We start from the raw sequence: 22,788 nt of genomic DNA on the forward strand, positions 1-22,788 counted from the left end.
GAGGGATTGCTGTAGGGTAATATAGCATAGTGAGGGATTGCTGCAGGGTAATATAGCATAGTGAGGGATTGCTACAGGGTAATATAGCATAGCGAGGGATTGCTGCGGGGTAATATAGTATAGCGAGGGATTGCTGTAGGGTAATATAGCATAGTGAGGGATTGCTGTAAGGTAATGTAGCATAGCGAGGGTTGGCTGCAGGGTATATGCCATAGAAGGGGATTGCTGTAGGTAATATAGTATAGTGAGGGATTGCTGCAGGGTAATATAGCATAGTGAGGGATTGCTATAGGGTAATATAGCATAGTGAGGGATTGCTGCAGGATAATATAGCATAGTGATGGATTGCTGAAGGGTAAATATAGTATAGTGAGGGATTGTTGCAGGGTAATATAGCATAGTGAGGGATTGTTGCAGGGTAAATATAGCATAGTGAGGGATTGTTGCAGGGTAATATAGCATAGTGAGGGATTGCTGAAGGGTAAATATAGCATAGTGAGGGATTGTTGCAGGGTAATATAGCATAGAGAGGGATTGCTGCAGGGTAATATAGCATAGTGAGGGATTGCTGCAGGGTAATATAGCATAGAGAGGGATTGCTTCAGGGTAATATAGCATAAAGCGTGGGATTGCTGCAGGGTAATATGCCATAGCAGGGGATTGCTGTAGGGTAATATAGCATAGTGAGGGATTGCTGCAGTGGAATATGCCATAGTGAGGGATTGCTGCAGGGTAATATAGCATAGAGAGGGATTGCTGCAGTGGAATATGCCATAGTGAGGGATTGCTGTAGGGTAATATAGCATAGAGAGGGATTGCTGCAGGGTAATATAGCATAGAGAGGGATTGCTGCAGGGTAATATAGCATAGAGAGGGATTGCTGCAGGGTAATATAGCATAGAGAGGGATTGCTGCAGGGTAATATAGCATAGAGAGGGATTGCTGCAGGGTAATATAGCATAGTGAGGGATTGCTGCAGGGCAGGGGCGTCTCACCCACCAGGCAAGTATAGGCGGTTGCCTGGGGCGCCATGAGGTGGTGAGGCGCCAAGAGGTGGTGAGGCGCCATGAGGTGGTGAGGCGCATTCCCCCGCCGCTGCTACCGTGACAATGTTTTTTGTTTTTTTTTTAAATATAATATTATCTCCCGACTCAGTCCCCAGTGCTCGGCACGCTACCATGTGCTCAGCAGTGCCTCCACCTCCACTTCTCCCCAGCCAATAGAGCAATCAATACTGCTATTCTCTGCCAGGCTCCTTCTTTAAAGCCGTGCCCCTTCTTCTCAGTAGCCACACAGGTAAAGTGTTTACCTCGTGTTGCCCAGCCTTTAACTCCGCCCCACGCCAGTCAAACCAGGAGCCAGCGGCCAGCCAGCTTATGCCCCCGACAGTCTGACCCCCCACCTGTGTCACTGGCTGCACACAGACACTGGAGCGAGACAGCCATGGGACAGAGGCAGTCTGAGAGAGAGAAGAATGTGATGTGTCCGTGTTGGAGCCCCGCCCCCTGCACAAGACAGCAACACAGCCCGGGAGAAGGGAAGTTTCTGCTCCAGAGTAGTGATGGGAATTCCGGCTTTTTTCAGAGAATCGATTCTTCTGAATCGGCTCCCATTAAAGAGCCGGCTCTTACGGCTCTGAATCGGCTCTTCATTAAATATCACTAAACACCACTCAGAATCGGAGTAAAAGCCCAGCCCCCGTGTCTATATGACAATTCCAGACTGCTTCTCTGACTGGGTCAATCCCTCCTGCTACTGCTCTGCTCCGCCCCATACACTCCTACAAGCTGCAAGAGGAGGACTACATCTCCCAACATGCCTCAGCGCACTTTATTGCAGAGCAAAGCAGAGCTCTGTGGGGCGGCTGAGGCTCTTTTGATACTAGAGTTTTCTTTGAAAGCTGGTTAGGCTGTAGACTGGTAAAGCTGTAAACCTGTGCTTTAGTGCTGTGCTGTCTCTCCCTCTCCCTTCTCTGTTCCTCTGCACCCTCTTCCATCTTATGCTGTCTCTCCCTCTCCCCTCTGTTTCTCTGCACCCTCTTCCATCGTATGCTGTCTATCCCTCCCCCTCTCTGTTCCTCTACCCCCCTCTTACATCTTATGCTGCCTCTCCCTCTCTTCTCTTTCCCTCTGCTCGGATTACGTGTATTTTCTGGTGACACACTTCCACATTACGATTATTTTCTGGTGAAACGCTGCTGCCCTATGATTCATTTCTGGTAAAATGCTGCTGCAATAAGTGTATTTTCTGGTGAAACGCTGCCACCTTACGAATATTTTCCGGTGAACTGCTGCTGCAATAAGTGTATTTTCTGGTGAAACACTGCCACATTATGATTATTTTCTGGTGAAACGATGCTGCATTATGATTATTTTCCTGGGGAGGAGGGGCTCGGGGGGGGGGGGGGGGGGGGCGCTACAGGTTTTCTCGCCTGGAGTGACAAAATGACTAGAGGCACCCCTGCTGCAGGGCAATATAGCATAGTGAGGGATTGCTGTAGGGTAATATAGCATAGAGAGGGATTGCTGCAGGGTAATATAGCATAGAGAGGGATTGCTGCAGGGTAATATAGCATAGAGAGGGATTGCTGCAGGGTAATATAGCATAGTGAGGGATTGCTGCAGGGCAATATAGCATAGTGAGGGATTGCTGAGGGGTGTATTGGGCTGGCACAAACCTTCTTCACTCTGGTGGTGAGGTCCTGGACGAAGAGCCTGCGTAGGTTGTGTAAGGTCTGGAGCTCTCTGGCCTGCAGGAAACAGAAAAAGTTACATTACATGATGTCAGCTATTTGTCTAATGTTTGTAAAATTAAACAATTTAGAATCTTGTTTGGCCATTTAGTGACCTTGAGGTCTTCAACTTTTTAGGGAAATATATTATTCTATATGCATTCCAGATGTTTCCCTAAATCTGTATTTGCCAAGTACCCCATATGGTGGGAAACATTATCATTACATTACAATAACCATCAATATTTGTTAAGAGTAATCTATAATTCTGCTCACATGCTTTCCAAACCTTCCTAATGCTTTTACATTAAAGCAAATCTGCAGATCATGGTTGGTGCAACTACTTCACCCTATTAGTTTAGCACTACCACGCATATAACTTTCTCTGCTCCCATCTTCTGTAGATCATGGTTGGTGCAGCTCCCTCACCCTACTAGTTCAGCCCTGCCCTGCATATAACTTATTCTACTCCCATTGTCTGTAGATCATGGTTGGTGCAGCCCCCTTATCCTACTAGTTCAGCACTGCCTTGCATATAACTTCCTCTGTTCCCATGGTCTGTGGATCGTGGTTGGTGGAGCCCTTACCTTACTAGTTCAGCACTGCCCTGCATACAACTTCCTCTGCTCCCATTTTCTGTAGATCGTGGTTGGTGCAGCCCCCACCCTTTTTAGGTGTCTCGATGTCTGTGCTAGGACTGGTTTGCCACCCTTTAGTTCAGTGAGTCTCAGCTACCCACAGACTACTGTGCTCTTTTCACACAAACCCTGATGGTTTCTTACTTTCTCTACATATAACAGGGCTTTTCCTTATGTCAATTTGTATTTGTTCTGCAGTGTGACACAGCTAACAAGGAGGTCCGAATTAAGATACTCAGAGAACTCCCAATCAGTGGCGACGCCAGGGTGGTGGCACCCCCTAAAATTCTCCAAGCACCCCCCAGTGTGAACTGACTTTCGGCGTCTAATAGACGCCGTGTCAGTTCACCGGCAGCAGTAGCCCGCAGCTCTGACAGCGGCAAAACAGGGCTACAGTAAAATGGCGTCCGAAGCCCTGCTCTGGAGACTGAGTCTGCAGTGCAGGGCTTCGGGCGCCATTTTCCCGTAGCCCTGCTTTCAGTGCAGGAGTTTCAGTTGCTGGCTGCAGAGGATCGTGGGAGCTGCGCACCGGACGGAGGCCCGGGACAGGAGGTCTGCTGCTGCAGGTGAGTAAATGGTTTTTTTTTTACTTATATTAGCAGATGTTCTGGTCAGGTCTGCCACATGATTGCACATATTTTCTGGTCAAATCTGCCACACGATTGCACATATTTTCTGGTCAAATCTGCCACATGATTGCACCTATTTTCTGCTCAAATCTGCCACATGATTGCACATATTTTCTGGTCAAATCTGCCATATGATTGCACGTATTTTCTGGTCAAATCTGCCGACATGATTGCACGTATTTTCTGGTCAAATCTGCCGAAATGATTGCACGTATTTTCTGGTCAAATCTGCCGACATGATTGCACGTATTTTCTGGTCAAATCTGCCACATGATTACACGTATTTTCTGGTCAAATCTTTTACATGATTGCACATATTTTCTGGTCAAATCTGTCACATGATTGAACGTGTTTTCTGGTGAAATCTGCCACATGAACGAACGTGTTTTTTGGTCAAATCTGCCGACATGATTGCACGTATTTTCTGGTTAAATCTGCTGACATGATTGCACGTATTTTCTGGTTAAATCTGCTGACATGATTGCACGTATTTTCTGGTCAAATCTGCCGACATGATTGCACGTATTTTCTGGTCAAATCTGCCACATGATTGCACGTATTTTCTGGGCAAATCTGCTCACATTAGGTGTATTTTCTTGAGAAAACCTGCACAATTATGTGAATTTTCTGGGGAAAGTGTCACCAAAACTTGGGCCCACTGTCTTTGCATTGCACTTTTAAAGGGAACCAGAGGTGAGAATAATATTGAGGCTGCTATATTTATCTCCTTTTAAGCAATACCAGTTGCCTGGCTGCTGTGCTGGTCCTCTGCCTCTAATTCTTTCAACCAAAGACCCTGAACAAGCATACAGCAGGTCAGGGGTTTCTGACAATATTGTCAGAACTGACAAGATTAGCTGCATGCTTGTTTCTGGTGTAATTCAGTTCACTACTGCAGCCAAATAGATCAGCAGGGCTGCTAGGCAATTGTTTAAAAGAAAATAAATATGGCATCCTCCATATCACTCTCACCTCGGGTTCACTTTAAATTAGTTAGCTCCGCCCTCATCTGGTCATGGCCACGCCACAGGTTATGGCCACACCCAGCGCCGCGGGTCATCAGTTACCCCAGAAATTGGCCCAGCACCTGCATAGCACCCCCCCCCCCCCCAAAAAAAAATCCTGGAGCCGCCACTGTTTCCAAACAACACAGCCATTACTTGGTACTGATTTTACATACCACAGTTTCCTCCAGACCTTTAAGATCTTCACGAGACTGCTCCCTCTTCTCATTAAGAATCCTACGGATCAATATCAAAAGGTATACAATTAATCCTCCACCACTAGAAGTTTTGTTGGCCATAAGTAAATTCAATATCACACCTATATCTTCCATGCCAATGCATTCCTTGGTATTAAAACAATCAAATTTTTGATATACTGTATCTCATACTGTGTGATGCTTAGGCCCCGTTCACACTTGCGGTTTTGACCAAAACCGCACCGGATGTCCGGACCGCACCGTATCCGGACCGGACCTGATCCGTACGGTTCCTATCCGGATCCGGTCCGGATCCGGTCCGTTTGCATCCGGTTTCCGTGCGGTGTGAACACGGTTGCGGTCCGGATCCGGTTTCTTAAGGAGATAACAACCTGTAAATACCTGGGGTCTGGGAGGTCAGCAGAAGGGTCTGGGGTCATTGTTGGAGACAGGTGGACGTGTGGAGACCATCCGTGGATACAGAGACTGCAGTTGGGACCATGGATCCAGGCATTTTTCGTATACCTGGGAATTCTCTGTTGTTCGCCTCCTCGTTATCAGACTTATATCAGACATGTTGCTGCCTAGAGCTCCAGCATGAAATCGCTGCTGCCCCACTCTGTGAACTCCATGTGGTCCCCATCCAAAATGCATAGGAAGTGGGGTAGAACGTCCGGTTTTTGTAGCCAGTGTGTTGTGCGCTCTCCGGTTCTCATTACTTTGTATTGGCTGGATGGTGCAGTCCGGCTCCGCCCCGGATACGGCTGCCGGAGGAGCCGGACCAAAAAATAGCGCATGTTGGAACGAACGCCGGAGTCCGGATCCGGTCCGGATCCGGTCCGGCTCCGGTCCGGCAGAACGGACGCATGTGAACGGACGCATAGGCTTTCATTGCTATTGCCGTGCGTCCGTTCCGTCCGTTCTGCAAGCGGTCCGGCTCCGGCACGGCGATTCCGGACGGCCACCGCTAATGTGAACCGGGCCTAACAGGACCACCATTGCAAAAAATTGTAAATGTAAAATACATTTAAACAAATAAGAAATACGTTTCATCCGGACAGGGCTTGATTTACCCTAAGGCACCGTAGGCACCTGATGATGGAAAGGCGGCTCACTCCCCTCCCCGAACACCTCCCTCCCTCTATGCAGAGTCCTGATGAGAGTGTAAATGAGAGGTTACTCACCTCTTGGCATTCCACTGACGAGATCTCCCTTTAGTCGGGGTCACCTCTAGCTACATAATACTGAGGTTCCTCTAGTTACCTGATACTTGAGGGCACCTTTAGCTACTTAATATTGAGGGTACTTATGGCTACCTAATACTAAGGGGCACCTGTGACGGTCAAGGGAAGTAAGTGAGGAGTGACAGCTGGGACAGTCAGCACACTTGCAGGGTGGTTAGGCGGGAGTTTGTAGGTTCATGGAGGGTGAAGTCTAAGGAGCCAGTACATCTGTGCCTATAGGCTCCAATGAGGTAAATCCGAGCCTGCTTCTGGAGTAAAATGAGCAAAAAGTAGAAATAAGGTTTTGGACTAGTCCATCTCATAGTGTATTAGTATTTTGTTTATTCTTTACAAAAGCAATTCCTGGAAGGGATCTATTCAAAGAAGAAGGCTGTGTCCCAAGTGTCCAATGCAAATCTAAGCCAGGGCTGGGCAAACTACAGCTCACGTGCTGTATTCGGCCCATTAGCATTCTGAATCCGGCCCGCCGATAGAGGAATGGATTCCACTTCTTCTTGCACCCTGCAGCGGTGCGAGACTGCGTAATGATAGGTTTAACTTGCCTAATAGCACCTTCCAGCGTCAATTTCCATATCCAAAGCAGCGTCATGTGACCCGCTGTCAGTATGTGCTAACATGTCACATGACGCTGCTGTAAGGAGCGACTGGGCAAGTTGGACCTATCATTACACAGGCTCACAACTCTGCAGGGTGGGAGGAGGGGAATACGGCACACTACGGGAATGAAAAAGTTTGCCCAGCGCTGATCTTAGACTCACTGGTGTCCACCGGCACACAGTTGTTTTGGGTTATTTACCTTTTATACAATGCAATCCAATTCTGGATGCCTACCTGGTATAAAATAACCAAAGAGGTGTGATTTGAATGGCTCTGCACCCTGTCCTGAACTGGTTCACTTATAACTGTAAATATGATAACCTGCAACAACACTCTGTTTACAGGGCTACTTAAGGAGACTCTGAAGCGGATACAAAAAAAATGTTATTTTACCAGGTAGTTAGCTTCAGGAGTATGGGAGGAGAGTTAAATCGACGGATCCCCGCAGCAAAACGAGGGGTTTACACCCCCCAAATCCCGGGGCAAACATCCATGGCTTTCAAAGTCGTGGATTTTGCTGCCAGGGGAGGCAGAGCTTAGCATTGTAGCTCTGCCTCTAATGAAGTCAATCTCCGACTCTCCCCGCCCCTCTCAGTGAAGGAAGACAGAGGGGCGGGGAAAGGCGGCGATCAGCAGCAATTGACTTCAGCAGAGGCAGAGCTACAGCAGAAAGCTCTGCCTCTTTCAGGAAGCGCTCCCCAGATTTTCCCCAGGGGATTTGGGGGGTCTAAAGCCTTGGTTTTGCCGCGGGGATGCAGCGGTTTACCTCTCCTCATACTTCTGAAGCTACCAGGTAAAAATAACATTTATTCGCTTCAGTCTCTCTAATTCTATTATCTCAACGCAGCTGGGTATTTAATTTTATTTATTCTGAGGCACCTGGCTACTTAAGTAGTCACATGCTGCCCAATAAAAATATTAAGTTCTCAGAACCATCCAGATAAAATAATTATCTGGAAGCATCTGACTACTTGATTCTTTCATCTGGAGGCATGGAACTATTTCCTGTTAAACACCACCAGTTGCCTGGCAGTCCTGCTTATCTATTTGGCTGCAGCACTGTCTGAATAACAGCAGAAACAAGCATGTAGCTAATCTTGTCAGAAAACTCTGATCTGCTGCATGCTTGTTCGGGGTCCATGGCTAAAAGTATTAGGAGACAGAGGATCAGCAGGACTGCCAGGCAACTGGTATTGTTTAAAAATAAATAAATATGGCGGCCTCCAAATTCTTCTCGCTTCAGTTGCCCTTAAATTCTAATATGTAGGCCAGATACACCACTGTCCCTAAAGGGGAGAGGGGGAAGAAGTTAATGTCAATTCAACATTAGTTAATTTAATGGGGGGGAGGGGGTTAGCTAATTGGGGGTGGGTGGGTGGGTGGGAAGGCAGTAGGTTTACCCTGTATGAGCCCAGATATTTCTGATGGTAGCCCTGAAAACAGCAGCATGCAAGGGTGGTGAAGCTCACCAGAGGAGCTTTGGAAACAGGCAATCAGGCCATATGCCCTGCATTCTGAGGACTGCATAAAGGTAGGGGGGGGGGGGGGGGAGTTACTCATTTCTCTAAAGATGGGCTATTTAACTTGTGTGGGGAACAGATATGCCTAAATGCTTGGAAAACATCACACTTTACAGGCAACTTACAGCAGCCTCTCCAGCTCCATCTGCCTATCCTCATCCTCTGTCTTCAGCTTCTCATAGTCAGACGTCAGCTTGTCCTTCTGCAGCTGCAGCTTCTGGGTCAGACTGCCGGAAGAAAAGAAATATCCATAAAGTGACAATACAAGCCAGGCTGATCTACACACATACACACATCACAATGTTCAGAGCTAAAGCCAGAAGCAAGTTAGGAACAAGCAGATTTTTAGAACTGAACAGATTATGTAAAATTAAGATAAAAAAACAAAAAAAAATTGACAGTGCAATGAGGGTTAACCATCTACTGGGATTTCTTCTAATTTGCACTTCCTTTGTGGAGACCACTTCCACTTATGGAAATAAGATATTGTTTTTAGCTGGGACACAGACGGATAAAACATTTCTAAAAGTAGTACAGGGAAGCATTAGAGCATCAACAGTAAAAGGTCAATAAAGGTCAAATGTCAATACATCAAGCGATTTTTTTTTTTGGGGGGGGCCAATCAACCAATAGACATATCTCTGATTGAATCTGATCAGAAAGATCTGTTGGCTGCCATAAACTGCAGGCCATTTCCCGATAGATTTCAGCAGGAAATCTTTCTGGAAATCGGCGGCTACGCCGCCTGGTCACCCCCAGCCACCTCCGCCCAAATGTTAGATGTACCTCCCCGGTTCCAGTGCAGTTATACTTTGCCTGTCCAGTGTCCGCCGCTGTCTCTGCACTCCTCTGCCGTATTCACCCCCCACGTGGTTGCCAGAGTACTGCACAAGGGGCACGTGATGTCACATACGCACCTCACATGCAATACCCCGGCAACCACATGGGGCGCAAATGAGGAAGAAAAGTGCGGAGACACGGCCCAGAGTTTGTCGCATTCTTTGTTTGCAGTTATCGCATGCGCCCGATTGAGCCATAAGTTTGCTCGTCTTGCTAAGGGGAGTTCAGTGACTAAATCCTTTTCCAGAATTAGTGTGTCCAGAAGAAACGTCGTTAAATGAATAATAATGTTTGCTTGTTTACTGTGCATTTGATATCTTTTACTGCTCAGAGCCGGTTCATCCATGAAGCAACGTGAATCACATGTTTCAGGGCGGCAACAATTAGAGGGCAACACTCCCGGTCTCCCTCGATGCGTGGCGCCGCTTCACTCACCTGCTCTCAGCATTCCAGTGACAGAATCTCCATCCACCCGTTCAGCATCCTGTATCCATGGCTACAGTAGTGCCTCATGTGACCTGTTACGTGTTGCCGGGACACATGAGTTGCCGCTGTAGTCACAGAGGAAGCAGGACTTCACATGTGGCTGGTGATGCCATCACTAACCTGCTGAGAGCGAGTGAGTGATGTGGCGCCGATGCAGCACATACCCAGCATCCTGGTCAGAGCCGGGATGCTGCAATCCAGCTGGAAGGAGATGCTGTCTTGGGGGAAGCAGAGGGGGGTAAGCATAGTGTCACAGCCTGCAATGTACAATGTGCTGCTTCAGAAACTGGGTAGACCAGCACCCAAATGGGGACAGACGTGTGCTAGAGTGGAAAGACCCAATAGCCCTCAGAGGGTCAGCAAAGTCCAACAAGAAAAGTCCACAGCACCACGTCAGTAATGTATAGCTCTTTTATTTAAAAGAAAGACAAAGAGATAGCCATAACAGCGACAGACGCTGTTTCGGACAAGGTCCTTCCTCAAGCTGTATCAGGCTCTCTCAATGTGCTGCTTCAGGCGCCAAAAAGTCTAGAGCCAACCCTGTGTAAGCTTTGGTGATAATGTTTGGACTGCTGTATAATTTTACTTTATGCAACTTCAATAAACTGAGGTTTGTTGATCAAAAACAAAAACACAACACTGTTCACATATAGCGAGGTAAACAGCTCTGTCATAAGAAACAATAGAATTAAAAAAAAAAGAAAAAGGAGAGATAACTGAGTGGATATGATGAAAGCCGTCATTGAGGTCTGATCCTCTGCCACCAATCCTTGCACCAGAACCAATAAGGAGCATAACATGCCCTCTGTGTGTATAAACCACATCCACCACTTCTTGCGCACTTCCATAAATGCAGGAAAAGACACTATAAAGATGAAGAACGGTTCTCGTCACTTACTCTTTGAGCTCATCGATCTCTTTCTGTTTCTCCTCGATCTCATCCCGCAGGCGGGACAGCTGCTTCTGATGAGCCTCCCGGTGCCCCTCCATCTCCTGCTCAAGGGTTTTCTGTTCAAGAAGATCAGTGAATTATTCCGACAGGTTGTCGCATGTTACTCATAATTCATTTCAAACTACGGTAACCGCTCTGTTTTTCTTTCTTTTTATGCTTCCTGATCACTGTGATTGGCTCACAGAGATCAGGAGATCGGGAGCCAATAAAAACAGCTCCTGACAGAGTTACGGAGCTCAGCTGTCTTAGGACAGCAGAAATCTGTGCCTGCAGGAACAGCGGGAATTCCACCGAATGCCCGATGTTGTGATTGCAATCTGATTGCAATCTGAAAAGTGTGACTAAATCTCTTAATACAGATCATTGCCCCATGCCTTGACAGGTTTTTCTCATTTAGGTTTCCTTCGGTTCCTTGATTGTCTGGGTCCATTCCCCTTTTCGATGAAGTCAAAAGCATTGACTTTATTTGTAAACCAGTAACGGGTTTGAAGGCATCTCTACAACATGGGCATCCAGAGGAATCCAACCTGACTTTGCCTAGTACATCAAGAGAGCCTGTGACACAACACATAAAACCCACCTTCATCTCCTCTGCATCCTGAAGCCTGGTCAGATGCTCCTTCTCTTTGTCCATAAAGGAGACTTCATGCATTCTCTCTGTGAAGGACAAAAGTGACCAATTACAATAGGTTTCTAATGACTTTTTGTTTTTAACCACTTGAGGACCAGAGGTTTATACCCCCTTAGTGACCAGGCAATTTTTTACAATTTGGAACTTCAAAACTTTAACAGTTTATTGCCCGGTCATACAAAATTGAACCCAAATAAATTTGCTGCTGCAATCTTTAGTTTTTTGTTTTTTTTTATTAATAAAAAAATTAAAAAAAATGATCCTTAAAAAAAAAAAAAAAAATTTATTCCCCCCTTCCCCCTCCTAGAGGGTTGTCCTCTGTACAGAGCTGGCAGGCTGGATTTAAAAAATAAGAAAAAGAGCCAAGCTCGAGCTTGTTCCCTGCAAATCTCGGCTCTCACGAGGTCACGCCACCTGGAGCTTCTGAGGAATGAAAGAGCCACTTTACGACTGCAATTCTGCGTTAGGCGGTCGCAGAGTAAAAAAAAAAAAAAAACAAATACTATGGGCTTGATTCACTAAGCTGCACTGCTAAAGCAGTGCAGCCTAGTTTGAGCAGCGATAATTAAAATCCCCAGCGTACGCTAGTGGCCGCTCCTTTACTCCCACCCTGAGCCCTGTGGCATTCTGTAGCTGTTTAGGATGTGATCCCTGCACTTTGATTGGCCCAATAGACTGCCAGTCACTTGACAGGCAGCCTACGCTGACGATATTAACTCACACTGCTCAATCTAAGCTGCGATGCTTTGGCAGCATAGCTTAGTAAATCAAGCCCAATGTATCAGTGGATACAAAGCCGGATTTATACTTCTTGTACCCCTAGGCCAAGTACATTGGGGCTCCATTTTTATGTGCAGCAGTGACCCACCATTCCATGTGTAGCCTCCTCCCCCATTTAGAACATCCATGTACTGTAGCCCCTCTCTTTCATGTACAGATCCCTTGGCCATCAGTTTTCCTTTTTCGTGTGTTGCTCCCGATTTCAGCATTCTCTTTCATATGTAGCAGCCCCTCTTTCAGGTTCAAGTGCCCCCTTGGCGCAGCCGCCCAAGACCTGGGCTTTTGTGGCCTTTCCAGAAATCCGGCCCTTAGTGGATAGGGTGCCAAACTGGAGAGGGAAAGTCAGCCAAGGGCAACACTTTATAAGTCTCTAATGTGAGTTCACCAGGGTACCCAAATTCACAATAGGTGTTGGTCCACATATAGAAGAGACCTCACACTCTACCTGAATGAAAAAGTACTTCTGAAATGTTTAGTAACACCATTCAATGTAATTTACCATACATGCACAGATCAAGAAATACACAGATCATCTGAGCCCTGATAAAATGATATCTTCCTAAAAGCAATCTGAGGTGTGAGGAACATCAGGCTGACCTCTTCACTCCCTAATAAACAATGCCAGTTGCGTGACATTTGTTCTCCACCTCTAATACTTGAAGTCAATGGAGGACCAAAAAGTCTGAAACGGCTGTCTGTATGTTGTATTGATGCAGCTCTGTAAAATGTATTGGCTGCAGGCTCACTATACACCAGCGGTTCTGGATGTGCAGCCTGGCTTTCAGGGGCAGAAGAGATTTTAAAAAGCAGCGCTCAGTGTAGTTTGACTTCTTAAAGTGGACCTGAACTCCTGCGCAGGACAGAAGGAAAACAGAGAAATGCACCCTGTATGTCAGGGGTCAGGAACCTTTTTGTCTGAGAGAGCCATAAACACCACACATTTTAAAATGTAATTCCGTGAGAGCCATACAATATCTTTCACTCAAAAAACACAAACAGCATATCTACCAGCTAAATAGCTATATAGAATCAATCAAAAATTCAGGGGAAAGGTCAACGACCTCAGACGATTCACTAGACTCCACTACAAGAAAAAGTACCACCTAAATAATTATTTAATAAATTGAGCAAAAGAGGCGAATCCAGGGTATGATTGAATGCAAAAACTCTTTGTTGATTGCCACTACAAAGTTTAAAACCAATTAAAAACAACACAGCCAACCTGGACCAAAGAAAATCCCTATTGTAATAATAATATAAAGAACCTAGTGCAAGCAATAGCTGGTAAAAAGATATGTGTCACAACTTGGGTTCTCTGCGATAAAGTGAAACACAGTGGCACTACAAAAAATATATATAAACAATAACATAAAGTGCTCACAATAAATAATGCAATTCTCCATTGCCATATACTACTTCTCACTGTGTACATCTTTATCTTGAGCCATGTGCTCTCTTTTTTCATTAATTCCAGTTTTTCACTTCATTATCTCTTAGTAATTGCTGCTAATTGCACTGTTCCACTTTACTCTATGCTGCTAACACTATTTTTAGTACATTGCAAATTTCAATGGAGAATTGCATTATATATTATGCGCACTTTATGTTACTTATTGCACTAGCACCTTATTAGTGACAGATTGTGGAGGTTTTTTGATATTGGGATTGCCCCATATGTGCCTCATTTGTGGGGTTTTCTCTGCGACACAGTATATATTAATTATATATATATATATATATATATACACACAGGATGTTCTTAAAAAATTAGCATAGTGTGATAAAGTTCATTATTTTCTGTAATGTACTGATAAACATTAGACTTTCATATATTTTAGATTCATTACACACAACGGAAGTAGTTCAAGCCTTTTATTGTTTTAATATTGATGATTTTGGCATACAGCTCATGAAAACCCAAAATTCCTATCTCAAAAAATTAGCATATTTTATCCGACCAATAAAAGAAAAGTTTTTAAAACAAAAAAAGGTCAACCTTCAAATAATTATGTTCAGTTATGCACTCAATACTTGGTCGGGAATCCTTTTGCAGAAATGACTGCTTCAATGCGGCGTGGCATGGAGGCAATCAGCCTGTGGCACTGCTCAGGTGTTATGGAGGCCCAGGATGCTTCGATAGCGGCCTTAAGCTCATCCAGAGTGTTGGGTCTTGCGTCTCTCAACTTTCTCTTCACAATATCCCACAGATTCTCTATGGGATTCAGGTCAGGAGAGTTGGCAGGCCAATTGAGCACAGTAATACCATAGTCAGTAAATCATTTACCAGTGGTTTTGGCACTGTGAGCAGGTGGCAGGTCGTGCTGAAAAATGAAATCTTCATCTTCATAAAGCTTTTCAGCAGATGGAAGCATGAAGTGCTCTAAAATCTCCTGATAGCTAGCTGCATTGACCCTGCCCTTGATAAAACACAGTGGACCAACACCAGCAGAGGACATGGCACCCCAGACCATCACTGACTGTGGGGACTTGACATTGGACTTCAGGCATTTTGACATTTCACTCCCCCAGTCTTCCTCCAGACTCTGGCACCTTGATTTCCGAATGACATGCAAAAGTTGCTTTGATCCGAAAAAAGTACTTTGGACCACTGAGCAACAGTCCAGTGCTGCTTCTCTGTAGCCCAGGTCAGGCGCTTCCGCCGCTGTTTCTGGTTCAAAACTGGGTTCATGCTTCCATCTGCTGAAAAGCTTTATGGAGATGAAGATTTCATTTTTCAGCACGACTTGGCACCTGCTCACAGTGCCAAAACCACTGGTAAATGTTTTACTGACCATGGTATTACTGTGCTCAATTGGCCTGCCAGCTCTCCTGACCTGAACCCCATAAAGAATATGTGGGATATTGTGAAAAGAAAGTTGAGAGACGCAAGACCCAACACTCTGGATGAGCTTAAGGCCGCTATCGAAGCATCCTGGGCCTCCATAACACCTGAGCAGTGCCACAGGCTGATTGCCTCCATGCCACGCCGCAATGAAGCAGTAATTTCTGCAAAAGGATTCCCCACCAAGTATTGAGTGCATAACTGAACATAATTATTTGAAGGTTGACTTTTTTTGTTTTAAAAACACTTATTTTATTGGTCGGATGAAATATGCTAATTTTTTTAGATAGAAATTTGGGGTTTTCATGAGCTGTATGCCAAAATCATCAATATTAAAACAATAAAAGGCTTGAACTAATTCAGTTGTATGTATTTGAATCTAAAATATATGAAAGTCTAATGTTTATCAGTACATTACAGAAAATAATGAACTTTATCACAGTATGCTAATTTTTTGAGAAGATCCTGTATATATACCAATACTACCATTTTTTACAGGTACCAATACTACCATTAATTTTTATATATTTTTTTTTGTAGTGCCACTGAGTTTCACTTTATCGCAGAGAACCCAAGTTGTGACACATCTTTTTACCAGTTATTGCTTGCACTAGGTTCTTTATATTATTATTATAATAGGGATTTTCTTTGGTCCAGGTTGGCTGTATTGTTTTTAATTGGTTTTAAACTTTGTAGTGGCAATCAATAAAGATATTTTTTTTTGCATTCAATCATACCCTGGATTCGCCTTTTTTGCTCAATTTATTAAATAGTTATGTCAGGTGGAACTTTTTCTTGTAGTGGAGTCTAGCCATGCAATATCTTTCACACTGGGACAGTAGGGCTCACGTCCCTATTGCCATGGTGGTTTGTATACAGTTGATCCTCTGGGCAGCGGAAGTGTGAGACACGTCTTCAGCTTCTCTTGGTTTCAACAACATCAGCAATTTCCCAATAGCCAGACAGGAGAAATACTGACTAGCAGCTTGTACAATTAGCTGACTTAGGAGTTGATTCACTTTGTAGGACGAGATCCCGCACTTTGATTGACCCAATACGCTGCCTGTCACTCAACAGCCTATTTGGCCAAAGTGCAGGGATCTCGTCCTACAAAGTCACTGAACCTGACAGGAGTGGGACAACTGGAGCAGCAGTTTGTTTTAGGGTAGAACGAGTAAGTTAGTATTGCATGCTACAGCAGTAGCGGGCCTACTTTGAAAATGTTACTTGCTTCGCCACACTAAGCTGTGCTGCTTGAGCAGTGTAGCTTAGTGAATCAATCCCTACTGATTTGTATGAGAGCCAGATGTAGCCATCAAAAGAGCCACATCTGGCTCTCGAGCCATAGGTTCCCTACCCCTGCTGTATGTATTTAGAGATTTTAGGCTGTCTAATTCTCCCTCATTTGTCTTCAATCACTAGTTGTAATTTGATCTCCCCTTGTGTCACATGACTGCCTATGGCAGATAAGCCCATTTGAAAGCACAGGCTATAAACAATTTGTCTGCTACCATGAATCAGGAAGTAGAAACAGTGCAGATTTATTTTAGGGTTTTGTATGAGCTGTAACAAAGAAATGTTTCTTGTTTGAAGGTTATTGTGCTGTTTTGTATCTTTTAGAGCAGAGAGGTCGTCTGAGTTCAGGTCCACTTTAAAACAGAAGGTATTTGCAATAATTCAGCTGCAAGGAAGCAACTGTGGTCTCCCACAATGCATCACTGCAAATTATCTCTTTATGCCCCTAAAGCCAGGGTTACAATTTGCATATTTAGTTAGTGATGCATTGTGGGAGTATTGAGGACTGCAGTGTTAAACTCCCCCTAAAGACCAGGCCATTTTTCACTAAGTTGGACACTGTAGCTTAAAGCTGAATTATCACAAATACCTTTTGTTTTAAGAAGGCAAACTACACTAAGCTCTGCTTTTTGTAGGAGGGCTTTTTGGTCTCTTTTAGTCCCCTATACTTTCCTAGTAGGTTTTGGTGACCCCAAGCTGCTTGGGCATTCAGCTGTTCCCAGCTGTGCAGGCGATACCTTGTGCATGAAGCTTGGCCAGCTCCTCATTCAGGCAATCCTGAGCTTCCTCCAGCTGCCGGCGTCTCTGTTCCATGTTCTGCATGTAATCTGTCAACGATTTGATCTTTGCTTCATGCTGCAATATATGGCAAGTATAACACAATCACTGACTGTTCTCTCGGTCTGCAGCAATGAGTGATAAGTATAATGTACTAAACCATCATCACAAGATCTAGTCATCATAACCCACTGAAATCCAATGGCAGCATCTACAGTATATATTTTTCTGTTATGAACTGCAGGACCTCAAATCATCCAGGGGAGGGCAGAAGAGCTCCAATGATTATGCATGGTCATCAAAAACGACATTATTACTTTTTACTATGGGAGGCTAACTAGACAGCAAGCAGCATCAGACTCCTTAAAGCAAACCTGAAATAAAATCAACTTTAATAAATTGTGTGTGTAGTACAGCTAATATATAGAACATTAGCAGCAAAGAAAAAAAAAGTCTCAATGTTTTCCAGTGGAAGGAAAAATAAAAAAATAAGCTTCCGCTATATATACTAAAGAGCTACTCGGAGCCATTTGACACACTGGGTTGAACACAGTCCTGTTTTCTGAAGCACTTAAATAGCCAAGAAACAGCGAGAGACAGCTTGAAATAATGTTTTACTGTAGGAAAGTTCAAAGGGTCATTATTTCTGCTTTGTTTTATAGCTTAAAGGGACTCTGAGGAGTAAAAATAAGTGAAAATGGCTTTCTCCAGCCCACCGTAGGTTGGGAGGTCCCCCGACGTCCTTCTGGCTCTTCTCCCGGTCCCTCCGCTGCATACCGCACCGGCGACATCCGGGCCGGGTTTCGTCTTCCTGATCGGTCATCACGCCGGCCGCTGCGCGTCATCATGGCGGCCGGCGTGACAGTACTGCGCATGCGCGAAACCGCCACGCATACGCAGTACTGTTAAGCCGCCCGGCATGATGGCGCGCAGCGGGCGGCGTAATGACGAAGATCGTCCCCGTTCAGGAAGTGGGAGCCTGACACCTGGCGTGGGTGTCCCCGGTGTGGTATGCAGCGGAGGGACCATGAGAAGAGCCAGGAGGACGCCGGGGGACCTCCCAACCTACGGTGGGCTGGAGAAAGCCCCAGGTGAGTACCAATTTCATTTATTTTTTCTCCTCAGAGTCCCTTTAAAAGACAGAGTCTGGGTGCTAAACTGCAAATATGAAGAATGATGCAAGGTTATACAAAAGCTATATAACTGAAAATAAAAAGGAGACTTTTCTTTGTTACTAATGTTCTATTCTTTATCCGTGCTGCACATACATTTCATTATCTCATACGTTTGGGGTTTTTTTTTTTTTTTTGCTTCTGGTTTGCTTTAAACTCCATCTCAAAATGCCCCAGGAATACACCCAAGCTAAGAAAAACTTACAATAGAATGATAAAATACACACAACCACAGGCTAGTTTCAATACAAAGTGAATGGCAAAAGTAGGTTTCAGAACTAAGCCCCACCATACTTCCTAGAATAAGAACTCAGCCTGCCCATCCAGACAGACAGCCACAATTCCCTCCCCTCCCCCCAAATCGCGCTGTGGCACACCCACAGTCCTCCCACTAGTTAGTTTACTGGTAGGTGGACAACTACGCCAAGTCAGATATTAAAGTGGGATTGTCAGCCATAAAATCAAATTCCATTAACCCACTGCTCGGTGTTTATTATGCAGTCTACAGGCTGACCCTGCATTGCAAGCATGCCAATCTAGTCATAAATGTTTCTAAGAACAAACGAAAGAATTCCGCACTTGTCCTGAATAAAGTGGAACCAGTTTGGACAAGTGCGGAATTCTTTCGTCTGTTCTTAGCTGTTGTCTGGAATCCAGATCCAAGTTCCAGCACTGTCCTTCACCGGGGGTGAGCGGTATTTTACCGTTAACGTGTCAAATGTTTCTGCTGTAATGAATCTTATCTCAATCAGCCTGGCTCTTTTTGGTACATTGCCAGGAGAAGGAAGCTTGCTATCACCCCTCCCACATTCCTGCTCCTCACCGATTGACTGAGGGCAGTTCAGTGTGACAAGAGGCTGAGAAGGGAAATACACATCACCCCTGTACAGAAACAGCTGAAATACAATCAATGCTGTGCTCACGTGTTTACAAAGCAAGCTAGATATGACAGTGCAGTTTCTACAGAGCACAGTGGGGAAGAGGTCTGGCAATGCATACACCATTTCAGGCAGGAGTTAAAAAAAAAAAAAAGTGTAAGGAAAGAAATTACAAAGATTGGCTTCAGGCAGAGGCAGTAAAGATGGAAAATGCCGGAAATGGTTTTCTCTTTATTTACTATATAAATTTCTCTCAAATCAAAAGTGGACAGTACAATACATTGTTATGTAAGTAGAGCAAGTAGCTATTTCTTTGTACATGTGTTTTTCTTCTGGGATAGTGTGACTGTCCCTGCTGGGAGCAGGTGGTATTACCACCACACCCCCTTTCCAGAGATAACCGCTAAAGGCTGGGTCACCGCAGCAATTACATCATGGCCTCAAAAAGTGGATGGAGACCAAAACATAAGCCCTCATGTGACAACCCAGTGGGACTCAGCACATTGCAAAGGCGAAGATTAAAGACAATCTCATTATAAATATATAATTATAACTATTACATATACAAACCCTAATAACTAAAGCAAAAAAAAAAAAATTATAATTCTGCGTATTCGCTTTTAAAAGGGTGGAATCTATAACAAAACTATGGTAACTGACAAAACTAGGGTAACCGTAGTCTGCCTGTACCCCAAAGTATTACACAAACTAAAGGCGCAAATACAACTTTAAGTATGGACCTGAACTCTTGCACAGAACAGAGGGAAAACAGAGTGGAATGCACCCTGTATGTATTTAGAGAGTTTAGCCTGTCTAATTCCCCCTCATCTATGTTTAATCACAACTGTAATTTGATCTCTCAGCTGTGTCAGCTGGCTGCCTCGACACAGTAGCTAATTTGTAAACACAGGATGTTAGGCCTATGTCTGTTTCCATGAAAGCAGGAAGTAGACACACTGCAGATTTATTGCAGGAATTGTATCAGCTGTAACAAATGTTTTTCTTTAAAGGTTACTATGCTGTTGCTTATCTTTGAGGGCAGAGAGGAAGTTCTGAGTTCAGGTCTGCTTTACCCTCAAAATCTTCTGTCTTGTTACAGCAGCCAGATATCAGGCAACACCACACAGTAGTGCATCATTATTCTGCCAAACATAACAGTGGATTTCCCCAAAACAGCAAATCCCTCCCACCTCCACCTCCAGACCACTCCCACCTCCATACGACCACTCCCACCTGTGAGCTGAGCAGTTGGCAGGCAGCGAGCTCCTTCTCTGTGGCGTTTATTTTGCGGTTTGACTCGATCTGGGCAGTTTCCAGCTGTTTGCTGCGATTGACCAGCGACTTGACTTCAGACTTCATCTTACTGATGTACAGACGGGCCATAGTGAACTCCTCCTCGATCACGCCATTTACATCAGCCAGCTGCAGATACACAAATGGGAAAAGGAGTAATGTCAGGGCTTCTGTCATCCACCACTGATCCAAAGACTTGTAACCTTTCTTGCCCCCCCCCCCCCCCCCCCGCCCCTCCTGCATGATCATGTGACTGGTTCCGACTCACTGTTCGCCTGCAGGCAGCTGTCAATCACTGAGGATCTATAAACTGGTTAAAGAGAACCAGAGATGAAGCACCCTCTTGTATTTTACCTTATAAATCAGTGGGAACATGACAGTAAACACCTAATCTGCCCTTTGTTTCATTGTTCTCTGTGTAATCTGACTGTTAACACCTCTGATAAGAACCCCCGACTGAGAAGTCAGGCTGCTCCGTCTAGCTTTGCTACAGAAAGATTATAGCCAAGTCTGTCTTCTGTGGTGTTATTTCAAGCCCAAGCCTGCCCCCTTGTGGCTTTGCTATAATGACTCAGCAATAATCATTCCCAGCAAAGCCAGATTTAATTGCTCAGTCTGGGATTCTTGTGACTGTTGATAACAGACACTTTTAGCAGTGAGGACGAAACAGACAGCATGGTAAGTGTTTTCTCTAATGTTCTTACTGATATACATGGTAAAATACACAAGGGTGCTTCCTCTCTGGTTCCCTTTAAGCAGGAATCACCTTTTTATAGGATGTAAAGAGTGCAGGTTTTAAAACAAACAAAAAATAGAAAATGTTCTACAAAATGCATATAAAAAGTCTTGGGCCTAAACTGGAGCCTTAAACGGAAACTTGAATAAATAAACACAAAGCGCTCAGCCACAGGAGCATAACCAGGGTGCACACAGCTCGGGGCCGCGCGAATGCGACAGCCCAGCTCTGAGGGGGCTCTGCCCGGAGGGGATCAGGAGGATGGCGCGGGCACAGTAGGAGTCCAGGGGCTGGAAGAAGCCCCAGGTAAATTACTTTTTTTTTTAACTTAAGATTCCCGTTTAAAGCGGGATTGTCACCATAAAAATCAAATATCAACAGCAGCTGGTCTGAGTGTATTAAGTGATAAAGATGCTAATCCTGCATTCAAAACTTTCAAAACTTTTTCTGCTGTTATGATTTGGAGTTATCACATACTTAACCACCCTGGCGTTCTGATTAAATCGCCAGGGTGGCTGCGGGAGGGTTTTTTTTAAATTAAAAAAAAACTATTTCATGCAGCCAACTGAAAGTTGGCTGCATGAAAGCCCACTAGAGGGCGCTCCGGAGGCGATCTTCCGATCGCCTCCGGCGCCCAGAATAAACAAGGAAGGCCGCAATGAGCGGCCTTCCTTGTTTTGCTTATATCGTCGCCATAGCGACGAGCGGAGTGACGTCATCGACGTCAGCCGACGTCCTGACGTCAGCCGCCTCCGATCCAGCCCTTAGCGCTGGCCGGAACTTTTTGTTCCGGCTACGCTGGGCTCAGGCGGCTGGGGGGACCCTCTTTCGCCGCTGCTCGCGGCGGATCGCCGCAGAGCGGCGGCGATCAGGCAGCACACGCGGCTGGCAAAGTGCCGGCTGCGTGTGCTGCTTTTTATTTGACACAAATCGGCCCAGCAGGGCCTGAGCGGCAGCCTCTGGCGGTGTTGGACGAGCTGAGCTCGTCCAGACCGCTCAGCAGGTTAAGGAGCACTGGCCCTTTAGTAGTCCGTGCCAAAGAATTGCATGCTGGGGGTTCTTTTATCTATAATGTATTCCTCCTCTTTCCTTTATTTCCCTGCCAGCTGCTTATCTGAAACCTGATCCCCTACTCACTTGTGTTTACAAGCAAGGCTGAGGTGACTCAGCGATTGGAGGAGACAAGAAAAAAAGTAAAGGGCAGAAATGACATCACGAGTTAGCCTTAACTGTGGGCAAAAGACATGGCCCCCACCAGGAACAGAATTCTTGTCATTTACTATATAACATTCACTGAAATCAAAACGTGGACAGTATAATACATGTGTTATGTAAGTAGATCAAGTATTTATCTACTTATATATGTGTTTTTTCTCTGGCATAGTATGGCTGATCCTACTGCTTTAATTGCCATTGCCTGGCAAAACAGTTGCATGCTGGGAAAGGGGAGGGGGGTCTTTTTATCTCCTCTTTCCTTTATTTCCCCCACCTTCTAATGACATAAGACAGTGCACTTACTAGTATGGCCCTCTGTGGGACTCTAGG

At 45.1% G+C, this 22,788-nt stretch overlaps 1 protein-coding gene and 1 long non-coding RNA gene across 2 annotated transcripts in view; one reads left to right on the forward strand and one right to left on the reverse strand.

The window, feature by feature from the left end:
* The window catches only part of LOC137525070 (uncharacterized), an 88,490-nt gene extending 76,804 nt beyond the window's left edge, over nucleotides 1-11,686 (forward strand). The window contains exons 2-3 of the long non-coding RNA XR_011022856.1: nucleotides 10,835-10,964; nucleotides 11,236-11,686. This is a non-coding gene — a long non-coding RNA (uncharacterized lncRNA). The remainder of the gene's footprint in view (nucleotides 1-10,834; nucleotides 10,965-11,235) is intronic.
* KIF5C (kinesin family member 5C) overlaps nucleotides 1-22,788 on the reverse strand; it is a 148,244-nt gene that overhangs the window by 25,184 nt on the left and 100,272 nt on the right. Inside the window, exons 16-22 of the mRNA XM_068245840.1 lie at nucleotides 20,448-20,636; nucleotides 17,125-17,242; nucleotides 11,419-11,495; nucleotides 10,785-10,894; nucleotides 8,686-8,787; nucleotides 5,179-5,239; nucleotides 2,678-2,749 (exon numbers count right to left, since the gene is read on the reverse strand). Of these exons, the coding sequence (XP_068101941.1) occupies nucleotides 2,678-2,749; nucleotides 5,179-5,239; nucleotides 8,686-8,787; nucleotides 10,785-10,894; nucleotides 11,419-11,495; nucleotides 17,125-17,242; nucleotides 20,448-20,636 (729 nt within the window). The remainder of the gene's footprint in view (nucleotides 1-2,677; nucleotides 2,750-5,178; nucleotides 5,240-8,685; nucleotides 8,788-10,784; nucleotides 10,895-11,418; nucleotides 11,496-17,124; nucleotides 17,243-20,447; nucleotides 20,637-22,788) is intronic.

The sequence above is a fragment of the Hyperolius riggenbachi genome, chromosome 7 (genome assembly GCF_040937935.1).
Source record: "Hyperolius riggenbachi isolate aHypRig1 chromosome 7, aHypRig1.pri, whole genome shotgun sequence".
Taxonomy (NCBI): Eukaryota; Metazoa; Chordata; class Amphibia; order Anura; family Hyperoliidae; genus Hyperolius; species Hyperolius riggenbachi.